We start from the raw sequence: 17,266 nt of genomic DNA on the forward strand, positions 1-17,266 counted from the left end.
ATAAATTAATTTTATTTTGCTTGAAATTTGTTTTTTTTGCATGACATATACATAATTAAATTTGGTATGGTTAAAACTTGGAGATAATTATAAGATTACCAAAATTATCCTCAGAATGTGCTTCTGTTTAAATGAAATACAGAAGCACAAATAATATTCTTTTGATAGTTTTAACAGGAATAAAAACACAAAAACAGAAATTTTGAAAACCCTTTTTTATAAGTCAACTATAGTTCAACCGATTATTAAATATTAATTTAGACATATTACTGCAAAAAAAATCATTGGTAAACCAACACGGTGTGTTTTCTAAAAAAAATAGGCATCGCTACTTTAAAATGTGTCTTATAGGAAATTTTCCCAGCTTTCCAATGCTTCTAAGAGCGAAATTTTTCATCGGGAAATTTCTGAAATATCTCTATTTTAAGTTTTTTGGTTTTTTTGGCGGAGAAAATTTCCTATAAGACACTTTTGAAAGTAGCGATGACTATTTTTTCTCCTTAAGGTTGCCCAGAAAACACGCCGTGCCAAGGTTTGCTTAAAAGTGTTGATTTCGTGATTTTTTTTCTTGCTTGTGATTTCCTTTCAAGAAAAAAAAAAAAATAACGTAACAAATCATATCAATCCACATGCCTACTCCGATCCTGCTCTTAGAACCTACCGATACTCTGAGTTCTTGTGGGGCAACGTGTGCGACCGGCTGGCGGTGTCCATGAGGTGCTGCTGCTGATGGTGCAGTTGCTGCTGTTTGTCCCCCTTGGCCGTCGCCCCCTCATCGCCCGGGGAGGTGTCGTAGATGGATTTGAAGTTACCGTTGGTACCCCGGCGGCCGTACTTTTTCAACGAAATGACGTAGTCCTCCGGGTTGAAGACGGGCGGGCGCTGGTTTTCTTGCTGTAAAAATTGTAGACATTTTTGAGAAAATAAATTTTATTAGAAAATATGAAAACACTCAACAAACGGGAAAATTCAACAACATCTCATCTCCTTTACGTTCACTCCAATTGAGTATGGTATAACCATCAGCTCACCTTTATGTTCGAGTTCCAGCCGAGGGTCATCTCGTTCACGTCGGGCGGTCCAATCTGTGTCCCCCCGGGAGGGCTTTTCCCGGCACTGGGTGCCATCTGGTACGAGCAGTATGATATGTCACTAAAAGAGAAAGAAAACGACCGTAAAAGTCTTATTAGTGATTTTGATCAGTTATTACTTCCTGGGCCGCCGAATCAATCAATCGCCAGATTGTGATCGATGCAGCACAAATTGCAGAAAGTTGCACGATTTGAAGGGGGAGAAGTTTCCTGTGGGAAGTGCAGTGATAATTTATGCAAATTGTCTTAATGGTCGACACACGATCCGTAATGGGTGGTTTAACTGTCGCTGGGGTTACGGGCAACTCGTGAGTTATGAGTTTGGGCGAGTGAATTGAAAATTGGTTTGATTCTTTCGTCAAGCTGCTTCACGGTTGTCATGTAACCGGTAATTTTCTTGTTTCTACCTAGAGGGTAATATGCTTCGGGAGCTTGTTTTGGAAAAGTTGTAATCGAATCAGAAGTTTCACACTTCGACTAAATGGACTGGTTTATCGATACTGATTTTGGTAAGCACCTAGTTAGTCGCATGACAAATCAAGCGAATTTCTTTACCATGTTTTTTCACCAAATGAACTCTTTATACGTAGAAAACCCAAAAAGAATCAATCCGAATGGTATGTCTTTTGCATTTTGTAAAAAAATAAGCAGTCTGGTAGTCTATAGGCCGAACAAAGCTTGTTCGTTAGATTTTATAATAAAGAATTTCAGTGAAGATTCTTCATAATCTTTGGTCTATTTTGTGTTCAGGCCGTGAGCATGACCTACGCAAGTTAGGGTCATCCAAAATATTGACATTTCCGTCGATTCTCGCAAAATCCACATTTTTCAAAAAATCATAATTCCGCGTCATTTCAACCGATTTTTGCTGTCTTGGACGCAAACGAAAGGCTTTGAGGAAAAATAATTTAATGTTTTAAAAATCAAGCCTAACATTTGAAAAGGTTGTATGAAAAATTAAATTGCTATATATACTTTTCACTCCGAATACTTTTTTACGACCACGCGCTCCCTTTACCAATTATGCATCGATGACGCTGAATTTTCAGAGGGTAATCTTCTCTTCGTAGCACACAATTGGGTCCTAAAATGAAGCTTAGGTTGCTGATATTATTGTTTACAGCGATAAAGCTTATTTTTCTGAGTACAATGACCCTTTGTAAGACCACAAAGAGTTTAAAATTGATTTTTAAATCAATTTTGAAAAATTAACCTCGCGGTCTTTCTTGACAGAAAAGTTCCTACTTGACAGCTCGTTCCAAGGGGACCATAGTTTATCCATCGAAAAAATGTTGTCTTGTCAATATTTTTTTTTTTTGCATTAAAATGAAAAAAGTGATCAGAAATGGTTTTTGATCGTGATTTTTACCGTTGTATATAAAAATTGACATAGGGCTTTAGTACCCAATTCACAACAAAAATGTAAAACAAAAGGCACACAAAAAAAAAACACTTTTCACTCCGAATATTTTGTTACGACCCAATAAGTGATAAAAAAGCTATCAATAGATTATCTCTGCACCAAAAATATCCGAGAGTATAGCGGCCGTCACTATAGCTTGTGAGATCTCTTCTTGTATCTCGTGATTCTCAGCGATGAAAAAAAAAATATGAATCATCTAATCAGATCATCAGAAGTACCTTGATGAAAAATAAGAAAAATATACAGCAATTCCCCACGAAAACAGCATGGAAAAAAACAAAAGTGCTCGGATCGGGCTCAAAATTTTTCTGGGGGTTCCCTGGCCGAAATAATTAGACCCGTATTTTTTTGTTTGGCCATTAGGGTGACCTACGCCGTGTTAGGGTGGTCTGAAAAATTGCCATTTTCGTCGATTTTCGCAAAAACCATTTTTTTCGAAAAATCATAACTCCTCGCCATTTCAACCGATTTCAATTGTCTTATACGCAAATGAAAGGTGATAAGTTGGCCTTTCAAAGAAAAATAGTAAGTAGTTTAAAAAATCTAGCTTAACATATGAAAAGGGCGTATGAAACTTTAAAATGCCGTTTTAACGGTGACTGGACCAAAGAGTCTATGTCTGGAAATATTTTTATCGGATTCTTTGGACATTTTTACATAATATACTAAAAAATGGGAGGAGTTCATTAACGGGATTCCGAGATATGATTTTTTGAAGATAAAATCCGTGTTTTTTGACGCGCCGCGCGCAGAAACCGGAGAATGACGAAATTTGCAAAAAATCAACTTTTTTTTTACTAAAACTGCGATAACTTCCAAATTTCAGCAATGACCTATACATGTCTGGGTACCAAAAGTTGCGTCTTTTAATTACAAACATTTTGATACCCAGACATCTATAGGTCATCGCTGAAATTTTCAAGTTATCCAGTTTTAGTTGAAAAAGTTGATTTTTTGCCAATTTCGTCATTGACCGGTTTTTGCGCGCGGTCAAAAAACACGGATTTTGTTTTCAAGAAAATCGTATCTCGGAATCCTGTTAATGAACTCCTCCCATTTTTTAATATGTTATGTAAAAATGTCCGGAGAATCCGATAAAAATATTTCCAGACATAGGCTCTTTGGTCCAGACACCGTCAAAACGGCATTTTAAAGTTTCATACGCCCTTTTCATATGTTAGGCAAAATTTTTGAAACTTCTTACTATTTTTCTTTGAAAGGCCAACTTATCACCTTTCATTTGCGTATAAGACAATTGAAATCGGTAAAAATGGCGAGGAGTTATGATTTTTCGAAAAAAGTGGTTTATGACCACTAGGGTGGGTACGTTTTTCAAAAAGTTCTCGGACTAAGTTTTAGTATGGTTCTCCTTGTAGGGCATGCCCATAGGGACTTTCATGCCAAATATCAGCTCATTTGGTTGTAAACTGGCTGCGCGCATCAGGGTGAAAGTTTACATGGGAATTACTATGGGAAATTGGAACTTTTTGTTCAAACGCTCCTACAGGTCTGGGAAAATCACGCGCCAACTTCTGGTATGGTCAGGCCTAAGGGAAATGGTCTGGAGAACATCTTTCCCGAAGAGAGCATATGGATTCGTTGTCCCTAGACCTGGCGCATCGGCAAACAATCCGATGTCTCCGGAATCGACGGTTTTCCCTGAAAAAGCATCACATTTTCCTTAGCATGCTATGAAAGCTTGATGAACACCGCGACGCCATACGTCAGGCAGCTACCACGTGGGTGAGAAACGGCTGGAATATTCAATTGCAAACTTTCTTTTAACTAGAAAATGATCATTTCGAGCGATCCTGATATCATTTAGTCGAATTCAGAATCTTTGCATAGCAAATTTGTATTTTTTTTTGCAAATATTTCAACCACGTGGTAGCTGCCTGACGTATGGCGTCGCGGTGTTCATCAAGCTTTCATAGCATGCTAAGGAAAATGTGATGCTTTTTGAGGGAAAACCGTTGATTCCGGAGACATCGGATTGTTTGCGATGCGCCAGGTCTAGGGACAACGAATCCATATGCTCTCTTCGGGAAAAGTGTTTTTCAGATCATTCCCCTTAGGCCTGACCATACCAGAAGTTGGCGCGTGATTTTCCCAGACCTGTAGGAGCGTTTGAACAAAAAGTTCCAATTTCCCATAGTAATTCCCATGTAAACTTTCACCCTGATGCGCGCAGCCAGTTTACAACCAAATGAGCTGATATTTGGCATGAAAGTCCCTATGGGCATGCTCTACAAGGAGAACCATACTAAAACTTGGTCCGAGAACTTTTTGAAAAACGTACCCACCCTAATGACCACCCTAACACGACGTAGGTCACCCTAATGGCCAAACAAAAAAATACGGGTCTAATTATTTCGGCCAGGGAACCCCCAGAATTTTTGAGCCCGATCTGAGGACTTTTGTTTTTTTCCATGCTGTTTTCGTGGGGAATTGCTGTATAAATAAATAAAATCTAATGTTTTTTATCTTTGTAAAATCTAAAAAAAAACAAAAATGCTTAGTTATTCTGACCTGGGTGATGAATTGAGAGAATGCGTAACGTGATTTTTGAATGATCCCACTTTGTTTACATCTACAAAATAGGAGGCTGTTCGAGCACAAGCATGACATTTTTCTTACTGGTAAATGGGCTTTTTTATATTCAGTGGTATGTGTTTTATTTTGAATCGTATGACATTTTTTGCCTGTAAATTGTGTGTGTTTTCAAGTTTCGATCGGTTAGAAGAGGTTTTACTTTTTTACGGGTGACGAAGAACTGCGGCTAGAGTGTCATTCTGCGATGTTGCAGATGTCTGATTTTGGAATCCTGCAGCTCTTTCTGGTCCAACGAAAAAACATCGCTTATTATAGCGAAGCTGATCCAACAAACAGAGTAGATTTTCACTAAACCAGTAGGTTTTCAAACGGAATCAAACAATTAAGACAAATTCTGGATGGATAAAACCGCATCGACTCCATAATTATAAAAAATGACGATCTTGCTTTTAAATTTCTTAAGATTTCTTGACTTCAACTCCAGGTATTTAAAAGCCACAATCTTTTCATTCTTGCAAAAAAAAAAAAACGAAACAATTTTTAATGATCCATTACAATACTCTCTACTTTTGGCGAATAGTAAATTGGTTCCACTTTGACAGTTGAAAATTGAGGCCGTTTTGCGAACCACTATTCAGCACCCAGATTCTGACTTTGTATTTTCACAAAGTCACAAATTTTGTTTAACCTTTTTTTTTTGAGGAGTCAGCGCCAAAATCGAGAGAATAATGCTACCAACTCACACCACCATAATAAATGAGTTCATTTGTTAATTGATACAATAAATCTCCAACAAGTGTCTAACACCGACATCCGACCATTCCTTGTTCGGACTCCTAAGTCATTGGGTTAGTATGTCAAAGGTATCTGGTTCGATTCCAATAGTCGACACTTTTGTTTTTTTTTTGTTTTGACGGATGAATTTTTTTTTGCAAATGAACCTCGAGAGAATAATTTTTTCTCCCATCTCAAGCTGTGTTCTCTGTGTCCGTAAATGGTACCCCTATTCTCTCGTCTTGAGAACATTATTCTCTCGGACTAGCGCTGCCCAGTTTTGGGTGCTGTAACTTCAATTTCAATTCAGTTTTTATTAGTGAATAATCATTGTACTGCTGTAGTTCTTTTAGGTATGTAACATAATTTTGAGGTTACTTTAAAGATGTGAGTTATTTTATAATTGAGTTGGAAACTTTAGTCACTAAAAAAAATCAAAAAAACTGTCTGCACCTGATAAAGTTAGGCAACAGCAATACAAAAATACTAATTATTGAAAAAAAAAGAAAATGAACGAACTCACGTAACAACAGATGAAAAAACTTACAGATGATTAAACTAATCAATGAAAGAAGTTTTAAAAAATCGATGATTCAACCTAACTGCTTCATCCCAACTCCAAATTGATAAAAAGCCTCAAGAAAAGTGAAAACTTCACAAGAAATTTGCAAAAAAAAGTGTAACAATACCTTTCAGATGCCAGGAAATGCGATCGAGCAAAAAAAACCCACCCGATGCACTAATACCGATGGTGGTCGTTAATTAATACCTTACCGCCTAGACATCGCCGTCTGATAGTGATTATTAACTAGACAGTGTAACATCGAAGAGGTGGAGAGGAAACAGCTTCAGAAGGAAACACGGTTGAACCAACCAACTACTGTGTAGTCACTGCTTAAAGAAGGGGGTGAAAACATAACACTTAAGTTAATGCCTTCACAATGAAGATGTTAGGAGATGTGACGATGAAATGCGTGTATCGAGTTGCGTTTGGAAAAGTTGCACAGTAGAAAATTTAAACTTGAAAAAATAAAGTTTAAGATTTTTTTACAAACGGATATAAATACAAATTTTTAATGTTTTAAATGTCAGATTTTTTTATGCACAAAACGCAACGGAAAGGGTTTGCTTCATGTTCACATGAAAATGTTGCGAAAAACAAGCAAACGGAAAAGTGTACTTTTTTGTGTATAGAAAAAAAAAAGTTGACGCAAGAAAAGTTTGCAGCATAGGGCTGATGAAGGGTTTGTTTTTCCACAAGGGTAGACTAGACGTGGTGTGTGTTTATTGTGTTACGATCGAGTGGTCAGCGGATGATGAAAAACTTGACCGATGTAAAACGACGGTGTTGACGGATGAAGTGTTTTTGTTGGCTACTGACTTGCGGATTAACTGAGGCACAATAATGTTATTGATTGCATTAGTCAAATAAATAAAGTCATTTGTAACGGAGCTGTGGTTAAAAATAAAAAGGAGGTGAAATCTGAGTGAAGCAATATGAAATTGCAAAATTATTGTTGCAGATTGATTCTTGTAAATTAGGTATTTCAAAAAAGGTTGTGTACATTATATGTAAATTTGTGTTGTGAAGGGAATTTCTGATCAATCTGTTTCCAAAAAACATTATATCAAAACTGAGCTTATTATGGCATCTCTTATGTAAATTTGATGGATTTTTTTATTGTTATGACAAGTCATTTTTGGTTTGTTTTACTATTTCTCATATTTTTAGATTTATTTGTTTTTGCTCAAAGTAATTCATTCATGCACGAAAATCCTGGAAAATAGTAAGGTACAGTACGAACAATTCCAGCTCAAATCGGGAATTTTTCTGGTACTTTTGTACCCGACCCTCTCCGATTTCAACGAAACTTTGTATACATGTTATTCTAGGCCTATATAAGCCATTTTTGTGAATCTGGAGCCAATTGTACTCGAATATAACATTTGAGAAGGGCGTACGTTAATTAAGAGGCAGTATTTGTAAATATTGCTCGGTTTGCTCTAGAGGTCGTATCGAGGTGCTCCGATTTGGATGAAACTTTCAGCGTTTGTTTGTCTATACATGAGATGAACTCATGCCAAATATGAGCCCTCTACGACAAAGGGAAGTGGGGCAAAACGGGCTTTGAAGTTTGAGGTCCAAAAAACCAGAAAAATCTTAAAATTGCTCGCATTTCCGTAAAACTTCATCAATTCCAACTCTCTTAGATGAATTCGAAAGGTCTTTTGAAGCCCTTTAAAATGTGCCATAGACATCCAGGATTGGTTCGACTTTTTCTCTTAGCTTTTGCAAATTACTGTCAAAAATGGATTTTTTTAAAACCTTAATATCTTTTTGCAGCAGCCTCCAACACCCATACTCCCATAGGTCAAAAGATAGGTAATTACATGGACTATAAGCCTACGGTGTTAACTTTTTGGCCAATCGCACTTTTTCTCATAGTTTTACGATTTTTCTAGAACAAACATTTTACAACGTTAGTGCTTGCCCTGTAGGCCAAGAAGACGGCACTTTTTGGTCTCAATTTTGTCATATTCGGAATCCTCGGACAATTTCACGTAAGTTAGAAGTATTGGAGTTGTAAATTTGATTTAAAAAATAATTAAATAAAACATTTTTGAAAAAAGAAATAGATCTTATTTACCCTATGATCAATACGTCAAATGCTGTATCAAGTAGGCGAAAACCTATTTTACCCCTAATCCAACAAATCGTTAAAAAATATTTTAATTCATTCTAAATGGCATTTTTTCCAATCAAATTTACAACTCCAATACTTCTTACTTACGTGAAATTGTCCGAGGATTCCGAATATGACAAAATTGAGACCAAAAAGTGCCGTTATGGCGGCCTACAGGGCAAAAACTAACGTTGTAAAATGTTTGTTCTAGAAAAATCGAAAAGCTATGAGAAAAACTGCGATTGGCCAAAAAGTTAACACCGTAGGCTTATAGTCCATGTAATTACCTATCTTTTGACCTATGGGAGTATGGGTGTTGGAGGCTGCTGCAAAAAGATATTAAGGTTTTAAAAAAATCCATTTTTGACAGTAATTTGCAAAAGCTAAGAGAAAAAGTCGAACCAATCCTGGATGTCTATGGCACATTTTAAAGGGCTTCAAAAGACCTTTCGAATTCATCTAAGAGAGTTGGAATTGATGAAGTTTTACGGAAGTGCGAGCAATTTTAAGATTTTTCTGGTTTTTTGGACCTCAAACTTCAAAGCCCGTTTTACCCCACTTCCCTTTGTCGTAGAGGGCTCATATTTGGCATGAGTTCATCTCATGTATAGACAAACAAACGCTGAAAGTTTCATCCAAATCGGAGCACCTCGATACGACCTGTTACACATTGGTGAAAAACTCGCTCTTAAATATTTTTGTATTTTGTAATTCAAAAATTACTGTATCTCGAAGCCATCTATCAAAAAGTGGTCAAAGACAAACTTGTAGAAAATTGGACGAGCTTTCTGAAAAAATACACTGAAATAAAAATACACGCCACTTCTATGAGATTTTTTGATTTTTAAGTTTAAAAGTGAAATTTCAAGGTGATGTCACGATTTTTTTCGTTCAAATTTTTTGAGGAAATAGCCCAAAATAATACAAAAAAACCTCACGAAAATTGATGCATCTCCTTAAAAAAAATACAAAAATCATTTACTAAAACAATTTTTTGAAAAGCATTCTAAACGTCTAAATGTTTGAAAACCAATAATGGGAGTCGATTCCCCAGACAATTTTACATAAAAGTCTCCTTATTGACCATTGTCCTATGTCCAATCCTTGTAAAGATACAGTGGTTTTGAAAATAAAAAAGTTGAAAAAATAGGTTTTTTGGTGGTTTTTGGAAATTTCTATACGACAAACTTGATTTTTCAGTCTCGTAAATATTTTTACCGGAAAGCTCGTCCAATTTCTTCATAAGTTTGTCTTTGACAGCATTTCAATTGGATGTATGGGCTTACAGATATAAGCTTAATCACATTGCTTATAACTGTAAATAGATTTTTTTTTCAGTGTGGCAGAAACCTGGATAGAAAATAAGCTTACGTTAATACTAAAACGAGTCAAATTAAAAAGCTGTCAAAGGCAAACTTATGAGAAATTGGACGAGCTTTCCGGTAAAAATATTTGCGAGACTGAAAAATCAAGTCTGTCACATAGATATTGCCAAAAACCACCAAAAAACCTATTTTTTCAACATTTTTATTTTTAAAACCGATGTATCTTTACAAGGATTGGACATAGGGCAATGGTCAATATGAAAATTTTAATGAAAAATTGTCTGGGGAATCGACTTCCATTATTGGTTTTCAAACATTTTGACGTTTAGACAACTTTTCAAAAAAACAGTTTTAGTAAATGTTTTTTGTATTTTTTTTGGAGAGACAGTGGCGTGTATTTTTATTTCAGTGTATTTTTTTTCAGAAAGTCCGTCCAATTTCCTACAAGTTTGTCTTTGACCACTTTTTGATACGATGCAACGGCTTCGAGATGCAGTAATTTTTGAATTTCAAAAATATTTAAATAACGTACGCCCTTCTCAAATGTTATTTTCGAGTACAATTGGCTCCATATACACAAAAATGGCTTATAAAGGCCTAGAATAACATGTCTACAAAGTTTCGTTGAAATCGGAGAGGGTCGGGTACAAAATTACCAGAAAAATTCTCAATTTGAGCTGGAATAGCTCGTATAGTACTTGTACAGAAAAATTGTTTAAAATTAAAGTATCTTGACGAAACATCAAATAGATTGTCACAAACATCCAACAAATCCAGGTGAGATTCCCAGCAAATTATATAAGACCACCATTGCTGTCACAACCAATTTGTCACATTAACCACATAAATCACAAATCTTAGCCAGGTGCATAAGCCACCCAGCAAGAATTTGCAGAGCACGCCTGGCACTTTAATATGTTGCCACAATTAGTCCCAATTACACTTTGGTGACGGTGAGTGGTGTAACCCCCCATCGGATATGCCTAACCACCACAGCCACAGAGGTAAACATGCCTGAACAAACCCACAAATCAGCCCTCGAATCGGTTTCATCAAACCAAAGGGGTTAAGCCTAAAGCTTGTCAGAGTGGTTTCACTTTCAATCCCCCATCATCACCGCGGTATAAGGCTTCATTCGACATGTAGAAAAACAGCAAAATTCTCACCTCCCCTCGGTTGCTGGTGGCTACCGGATTGAGCAGCCTAAACGCGACTTTCGCGTAATCGGATAATTGGCTTAAACGCAGCCCACCATAAGCGCACTTTGCGCGACCAAACGGGATCACAACTACTCTGCTAGGCTGTGCGGTTTTATGTAAAATTGTGCAATGTTGTGTGTCGCGGTAGCTAATTGCTGAATCTGACTGCCTTTTCGACTGCGTCGAATCGAATCGCCGAGTGTGTTTGTTTATGCAAGTTGATACTTTGCATTGACGAAGAAAGCACAGTCTTCTGAGACTTCTTCAAGTCTTCAAGCAGTGATTGATGAAGCATATCATCAACTTGGACGCAATGGATGACCGAGATGTGGTGAATGGATGAAATTACGCTGCGCGCGGTTGAAATATGTATAGATTTATGGAACATGACAGGCACATCAAAGCTGAAACTACTGATTAAAAGCAATAAATCACAATCCCGTTTGGGGCAAGCAACGTTGGAATGGATGGAGCGGAAGAGTCAACAGCAATTCCCGTAGTTTAGTTTTGTGAGGGATTTTACGTGTGGTTTCGCGATTAAATCGCATGACGACCTGTGAGTCGTGTGCTCAAATTGGTTCTTCGAACAGGCTTTCAGTGGTCTTCTGTTTGTTATTAAAGTCTAAATATATTTCAAATTCGAAACATACAGCAAATTTCTAAAATGTATGAAAATAAAAAACAAATCTTCAGAAATGTATGAACTCAATAACAGAGAGACTACGACTTTTGATTAGCCCTTTAGAATAACCAATTGTGTCCATGGACAAACATTATCAAAACATAGTTGAAAGGACCTCCAAATCTCTATTAGGTTTAATTGTAACAAATTGTGAACTGATTATTTACTGAATAAAAACTAAATTGAATTAAATTGAGAGACTACGACTTTTATGAAATAAAACTTGTCTCATACAAAACATGATTGCATGCTGCAATGTCAGAAAAAATAGAAAATTACATGGATTAATTGGCCGTGAATTAACAAACACTCCAAAGTTGTTCAATATTGCAAATTACAATAATAAAAAATGTGAATATTTAGAGTAAATCTGATAGCTTTCTTTGACTCTAGAGAAAAAATCCATATAAAAAAACATTCAAAATAATCATGAAATAAAAAAAAAACATAAAATTGCAATGTTTTTTCACTAACCCTCTACCGCCCACATTTTTTTTAGAATATTTTAATTTTTGCCGTTTTCAGGAGGTAATTTTGAGCAACTTTTGTTCTGCGAAAAACTTTACTTCTCTTGTTTTATTTTTATCTTGTTTAATTTTTAGTATTTTTATTTGCATTTGTCTTGTTTAGATTATGTTTATTTTTGGTTGTATTTGGCCTATTCTACCACCTCCTATCATTACATTTTGCCTATCTATTTTTTCATGTTTTTTAGTCACTTTTTCAATTTATTCCTTGTTTTCACATTTTCTGCTATATGATGGTACCGTTATGATTAAAATTGTTAAAAAATGCGTAGAAGCATTGTTTGGGAGACTACAAAAATTACGGAATACTTCTTTTTATTTAAAATGTAGGAAATTTTAGTAAAAAACACAGCCAAAGTTGTCGATTTTCCTAAAACAACAAAAAGATCATGTTTTAAAGGTTCGCACAGAGCTTTATTTTTTCTAGGCACCCTATTGGCCAAAGATATGTTGGCACACATATTATTCATCATCATTCCCTATTGCAGATTGCATTCCAGATCCAAAATACAAGCAAAGTCACATACAACAAGTCGAACTTCCAACCCTAGCATTTTGTAATTTTTTTAGAGTTCTTCTTTCCAATTCTTTTTAAAGATCAAAAATTGGTTAAAAAATTGTTTTTTGGCGATTTTTCAAATCGAAGCTCGTCTACAAATGGGGCTAGGGTGTTGAGGGTTTAGATGTAGTTTTTAGCTGGATGCATTTGTTCCGTAAGAAATATACTGTTTTATAGTGTGTAATATTGAAATTTTCATCATTTGCCATCTTGGTAACCAACGAAGCAAAGTACTGGCTGAGATTTCACCTTATTAGAGTTTTTATGTAAAATAAATGCTGTAATTTTCACAAAATACCGTACTTTATAAAAAAACTCAATTATATAATTATTTTTAATATGAGTATCAAACGATGCAAAATATAAAAAAAAAAAATTAAAAGACGCAACTTTTGGTACTATAACATCTATAGGTCAACGCTGCAATTTTAAAGTTATCGCAGTTTTAGTGAAAAAAGTCGATTTTTTATCTCGTTTTCGTCATTTTCCCATTTTTGCGCGTAACGCGTCGAAAAATCCAGTTTTTATTTTCAAAAAATCGTATCTCAGAGTATTGAAAACATAACTTCTCCATTTTTTTATATGTTATGTGAAATTTTCCGAGGAATCCGTTAAAAATATTTTCAGACATTTGGTCCCGAAACCTTCAAAACAGCATTTTAAGTTTTCATACGACCTTTTCAAATGTTAAGCTAGATTTTTGAAACTTCTTACTATTTTTCGCAAATAGCCAAACTAATCACCTTTCTTTTGCGTCTAGGACAGCTAAAATCGGATGAAATGGCGCGGAGATATGACTTTTTGAAAAAAGTGGTTTTTGCGAAAATCGACGAAAATTGCCATTTTTCGAACCACCCTAACACGGTGTAGGTCACTGTAATGGCCAAACAAAAAAATATGGGTCTAATTATTTCAGCCAAGGATCTCCCAGAAAAAAATTGAGCTCGATCGGAGAACTTTTTTTTCGAATCATGCTGTTTTCGTGGGGAATTGCTGATATAGTTTTTTTAGTAAAATAAATTTAGTGAATATTTGGTTCACAAAATACCGTATTTTATTGAAACATTAAAATTTTATTTATTTTTGAATAATTTTAAAAATGGTTGCTAAACATGTGACAGTTTGTATGAGTTTTGAACTGTTTACATTTTAAGGAATAAATACTAAAAATTTTGTATGTATTTTCATTTTATCTCATTTTTATAGATCCTTAAATGCCAAATCATCTTATTTTTATGATATTTTTATGAAAAAAAAACTTTTTTGTATGGATCGTGGACAATCGCTTCTATGAGATTTTAAAGCTTAAAAATTAAAATTTAAGGTGATGTAACTATTTTTTTCCGTTCAAAATTTATAAGGAAAAAGCCTAAAATGCTACAAAACAACTCAAGAAAAATTAAGGATGTTATAAAAAATCAAAGCAATCCACTTTAACGATGGTGAGTGTGGTGAGTCACCCAAAACCTCTTTTACGCAAATGGACCAACGTTTTACTTCCCCATCCGGTAGAAGGCCAGGAGGATAAGGCGGGAATCGAACCCCCGCCCCATAGCAACTTAGCTATCGGCAGCCAAAGCCGCTAACCACCGCGCCACGAGGCCCTTAGAAGGATATTATGTCTCTCCTAAAAAAAATACTAAAACTGTATTTTTGGAAAGTGGTCTAAAAGTCAAGATTTTCTAAAACCGATAGTGGGAATTGATTTTGCAGACAATTTTACATAAAAGTTAAAGACAGCGGATTTGAAAATAAAAGTTAAAAAAAAACATGAGTTTTGGCCATTTTCTGGTGGTTTGTGATCATTTTCAAATGACAGATTCGATTTTTAAGTCTCGTAAATATTTTTACCGCAAAAGCTCGCCCAATTCCCCATAAGTTTGTCTTTGACCACTTTTTTTGCTGAATCATCAATTAATGATTACAAAATATCTAAAAAAATCTGTTAAAAATAAGTATTTCTTCATGCAATTTACGGTCCAAGTGTTGAATTTTTTTTAATATGTTTACTGCCCCTGATCGCATAAATGTCCCATATGCATTTTCATCGATTTCGAGTTATTGATGCAGTTTGGTTCAAAATTGTGTACTCTTTCGAAAGAGCCTATAACATCCAGTACCTTGTTCTAGAAATCAGGAGGAAATCCAGTTTTTTCGCGAAAACTTAACACGTAGCCTTATGTATGGGACAAACTTCAAATGCGTTTTTCTCAGCTTGCTGTTTTTGCATATGGGACATTTATGCGAACATGGGCAGTTTGGATGTTTGGAATTTGACAGACAAAAAAAAAACTCAAATTGAAAGAGTGTAATTCAAATTAAAAAGTAAACATTCATTTAAATGTTAGTTGTACTTGCAGTTACAACTTATTTAATTTTGTTATAATTTGCGTTTAAAAAAAAATAAAACAATAAATAAATTTTTTGTCCTGCTATTTGAATGCCTTGAAGTTCGCTGCGTAGCATCCCAATTGAACCTGGTTGCTTTCTCCACGGTCTCAGTTATCGCAAAGCGCATTCAATAGACTAACAATATAAATATATCTTGCAGGATAAAATTCACGCCATCCATATAAGAAACACGATTTAACCACTTTGTACCGAACCATACGAGATGGTCACAATCACCGCGCACCATAACCTCCCTCCAGTGGACCTGGCGGAAAGAATAAACATTACCAGCCAGTCCGGCCAAGTTATGATCATAAATTCGATCCATCGGATGGGATTATGTATGCGCATTATTGGCCCCTCGGACCCTTCCAGGTGCACACGTGTGTAATTTCCAGCCATAATCGTTGTATCTTCGTTTGCCCATCGGCCGAATCGGCCAGGCAATAGTCAACGGCAATGCTGCTGTTCAGTGGCGTGCAGAAGGTTTGATCGCGGTGCAACGATCGATTATTTGTAATTTGTTTAGTTTATGTGTTTAAGAAAATTATTGTCAATGGTGGTCATTTCCTTCGCAGCGAGAAACGCGAGCTTTTCGAGACTTGGAGGTATTGGAGCGTGACTTGGCTTTGAGTGTAAAAGAAATGCCTGCATTGCACTGAACCCTTGTTGTGCACTGTGTTGATGACACCATTAACGAGGTGCATTTATGAGCTTAATAAATAACCGTTATTTGTTTAGCTGGAGGAGGGGAAGCTGATCAGAATTCCATTGCCAGCGTACCCACTAATCGATTGATGCGATTAGGAAAGGTGGTTGGCTGACTAATTGATTGGAAGAGTTGTTTGCTTGCTGAAGGTAGGTGAAATGATTGAAAATGGTTTAAATAAGTGGGTTTCAACAGATTGATGGAAAGAGCTTGCAAAATAAAAAGTCTCTTCTAAATAAAACCAAAATCTAGGTTCCATTTATACCCGGAATTTATCATTTTATTTATCGCCAGGAAATTCATTAAAGTTAAATTCAGTCGATGGAGCGTGGGAGCCCAAATCTATAATACCATGACGAAACTAAAGCGTTTACTGAAAGTTTTGACTCAAACTTTATCTCAGAGGTTAGGAAATTCGCTTTTGAAGAAATCTTTTAATTGCAAGTCTTACCCCGTACACCCCAACCTTCCCTCAAATTTCAGGTCATCGCAATGCTTCTGATTGGAGCAACCCAATTACCCTGAACCATATTGCAAGGCCCATATCAACTCCTCCTCCGAAATGGACCACGACCTGGAAACTCCCAGAAAATGATTGATTGTCTGGCTGCCAGCACTCCCAAAGGTTTTCCACCCTCGCACTGGTGATGCCCCAAAGCCCCAAATTCTTCGGCCAGCCCAATTTTCTCACCTTTCATCGTTCCTCAAATAGAGAGAGATAATGGGTACTGGAAAGTCATTAAATTATCCGCCTGTTCAGAAATGCATTCCAGGCGATAGTTCATAAATCATAGAGCGGGGTGAAATTGGTGTTTGATTTACGTTCTTTCACCAGCTTGGTTGGCACTCAACGAGGCTGTTGGTTGTGACTGCTCAGCATCAACAGGGTCACACGGATGATCTGTTGAGTACTGTTTGAGATGTTGTTGAGTTGGATCTTCAGCGTCATATTTATTTAAGTTGAGATCACCAAATAAAAGTAACAACAAAAAAAAATAATTTGAGTTTCTTCAAAAATTAAAAATTACATCAACTGTGTAAATTTCATGTGTGAAGCTAAATAAGACACCAAAAAGAGAAACATATTCAAAGTAACGGTTCTGTTCGTGCCACATATTTGGACGTCCTCGCGCAGACATATTAATCTTTGATTCAAGTGCACGCCAAGTACACCGCTCAACCGACTGGACGTGGTCATTAAGGCTGGCACTTTTTTTTCGGGAAACTTTCCTACGAAATGAGTGCTCTCTCGCTCGAGGGGAGCAAGGCAGGGAACTATCATCAGGTGTCTTGCATCTTTCTTTTGAAGTCTTTTCAGCAGAAAAAAAAACAATTTTGCTGGTGTAATT

At 36.0% G+C, this 17,266-nt stretch overlaps 1 protein-coding gene across 3 annotated transcripts in view; it reads right to left on the minus strand.

The window, feature by feature from the left end:
• The window catches only part of LOC6048428, a 214,801-nt gene that overhangs the window by 11,470 nt on the left and 186,065 nt on the right, over nucleotides 1–17,266 (minus strand). For all 3 annotated transcript variants that reach the window (XM_038251526.1, XM_038251527.1, XM_038251528.1), the window contains 2 exons: nucleotides 1,032–1,152; nucleotides 662–894 (listed from right to left, as the gene is read on the minus strand). In XM_038251526.1, the coding sequence (XP_038107454.1) occupies nucleotides 662–894; nucleotides 1,032–1,152 (354 nt within the window). The remainder of the gene's footprint in view (nucleotides 1–661; nucleotides 895–1,031; nucleotides 1,153–17,266) is intronic.

The sequence above is a fragment of the Culex quinquefasciatus genome, chromosome 2, assembly GCF_015732765.1.
Source record: "Culex quinquefasciatus strain JHB chromosome 2, VPISU_Cqui_1.0_pri_paternal, whole genome shotgun sequence".
Classification (NCBI taxonomy): Eukaryota; Metazoa; Arthropoda; class Insecta; order Diptera; family Culicidae; genus Culex; species Culex quinquefasciatus.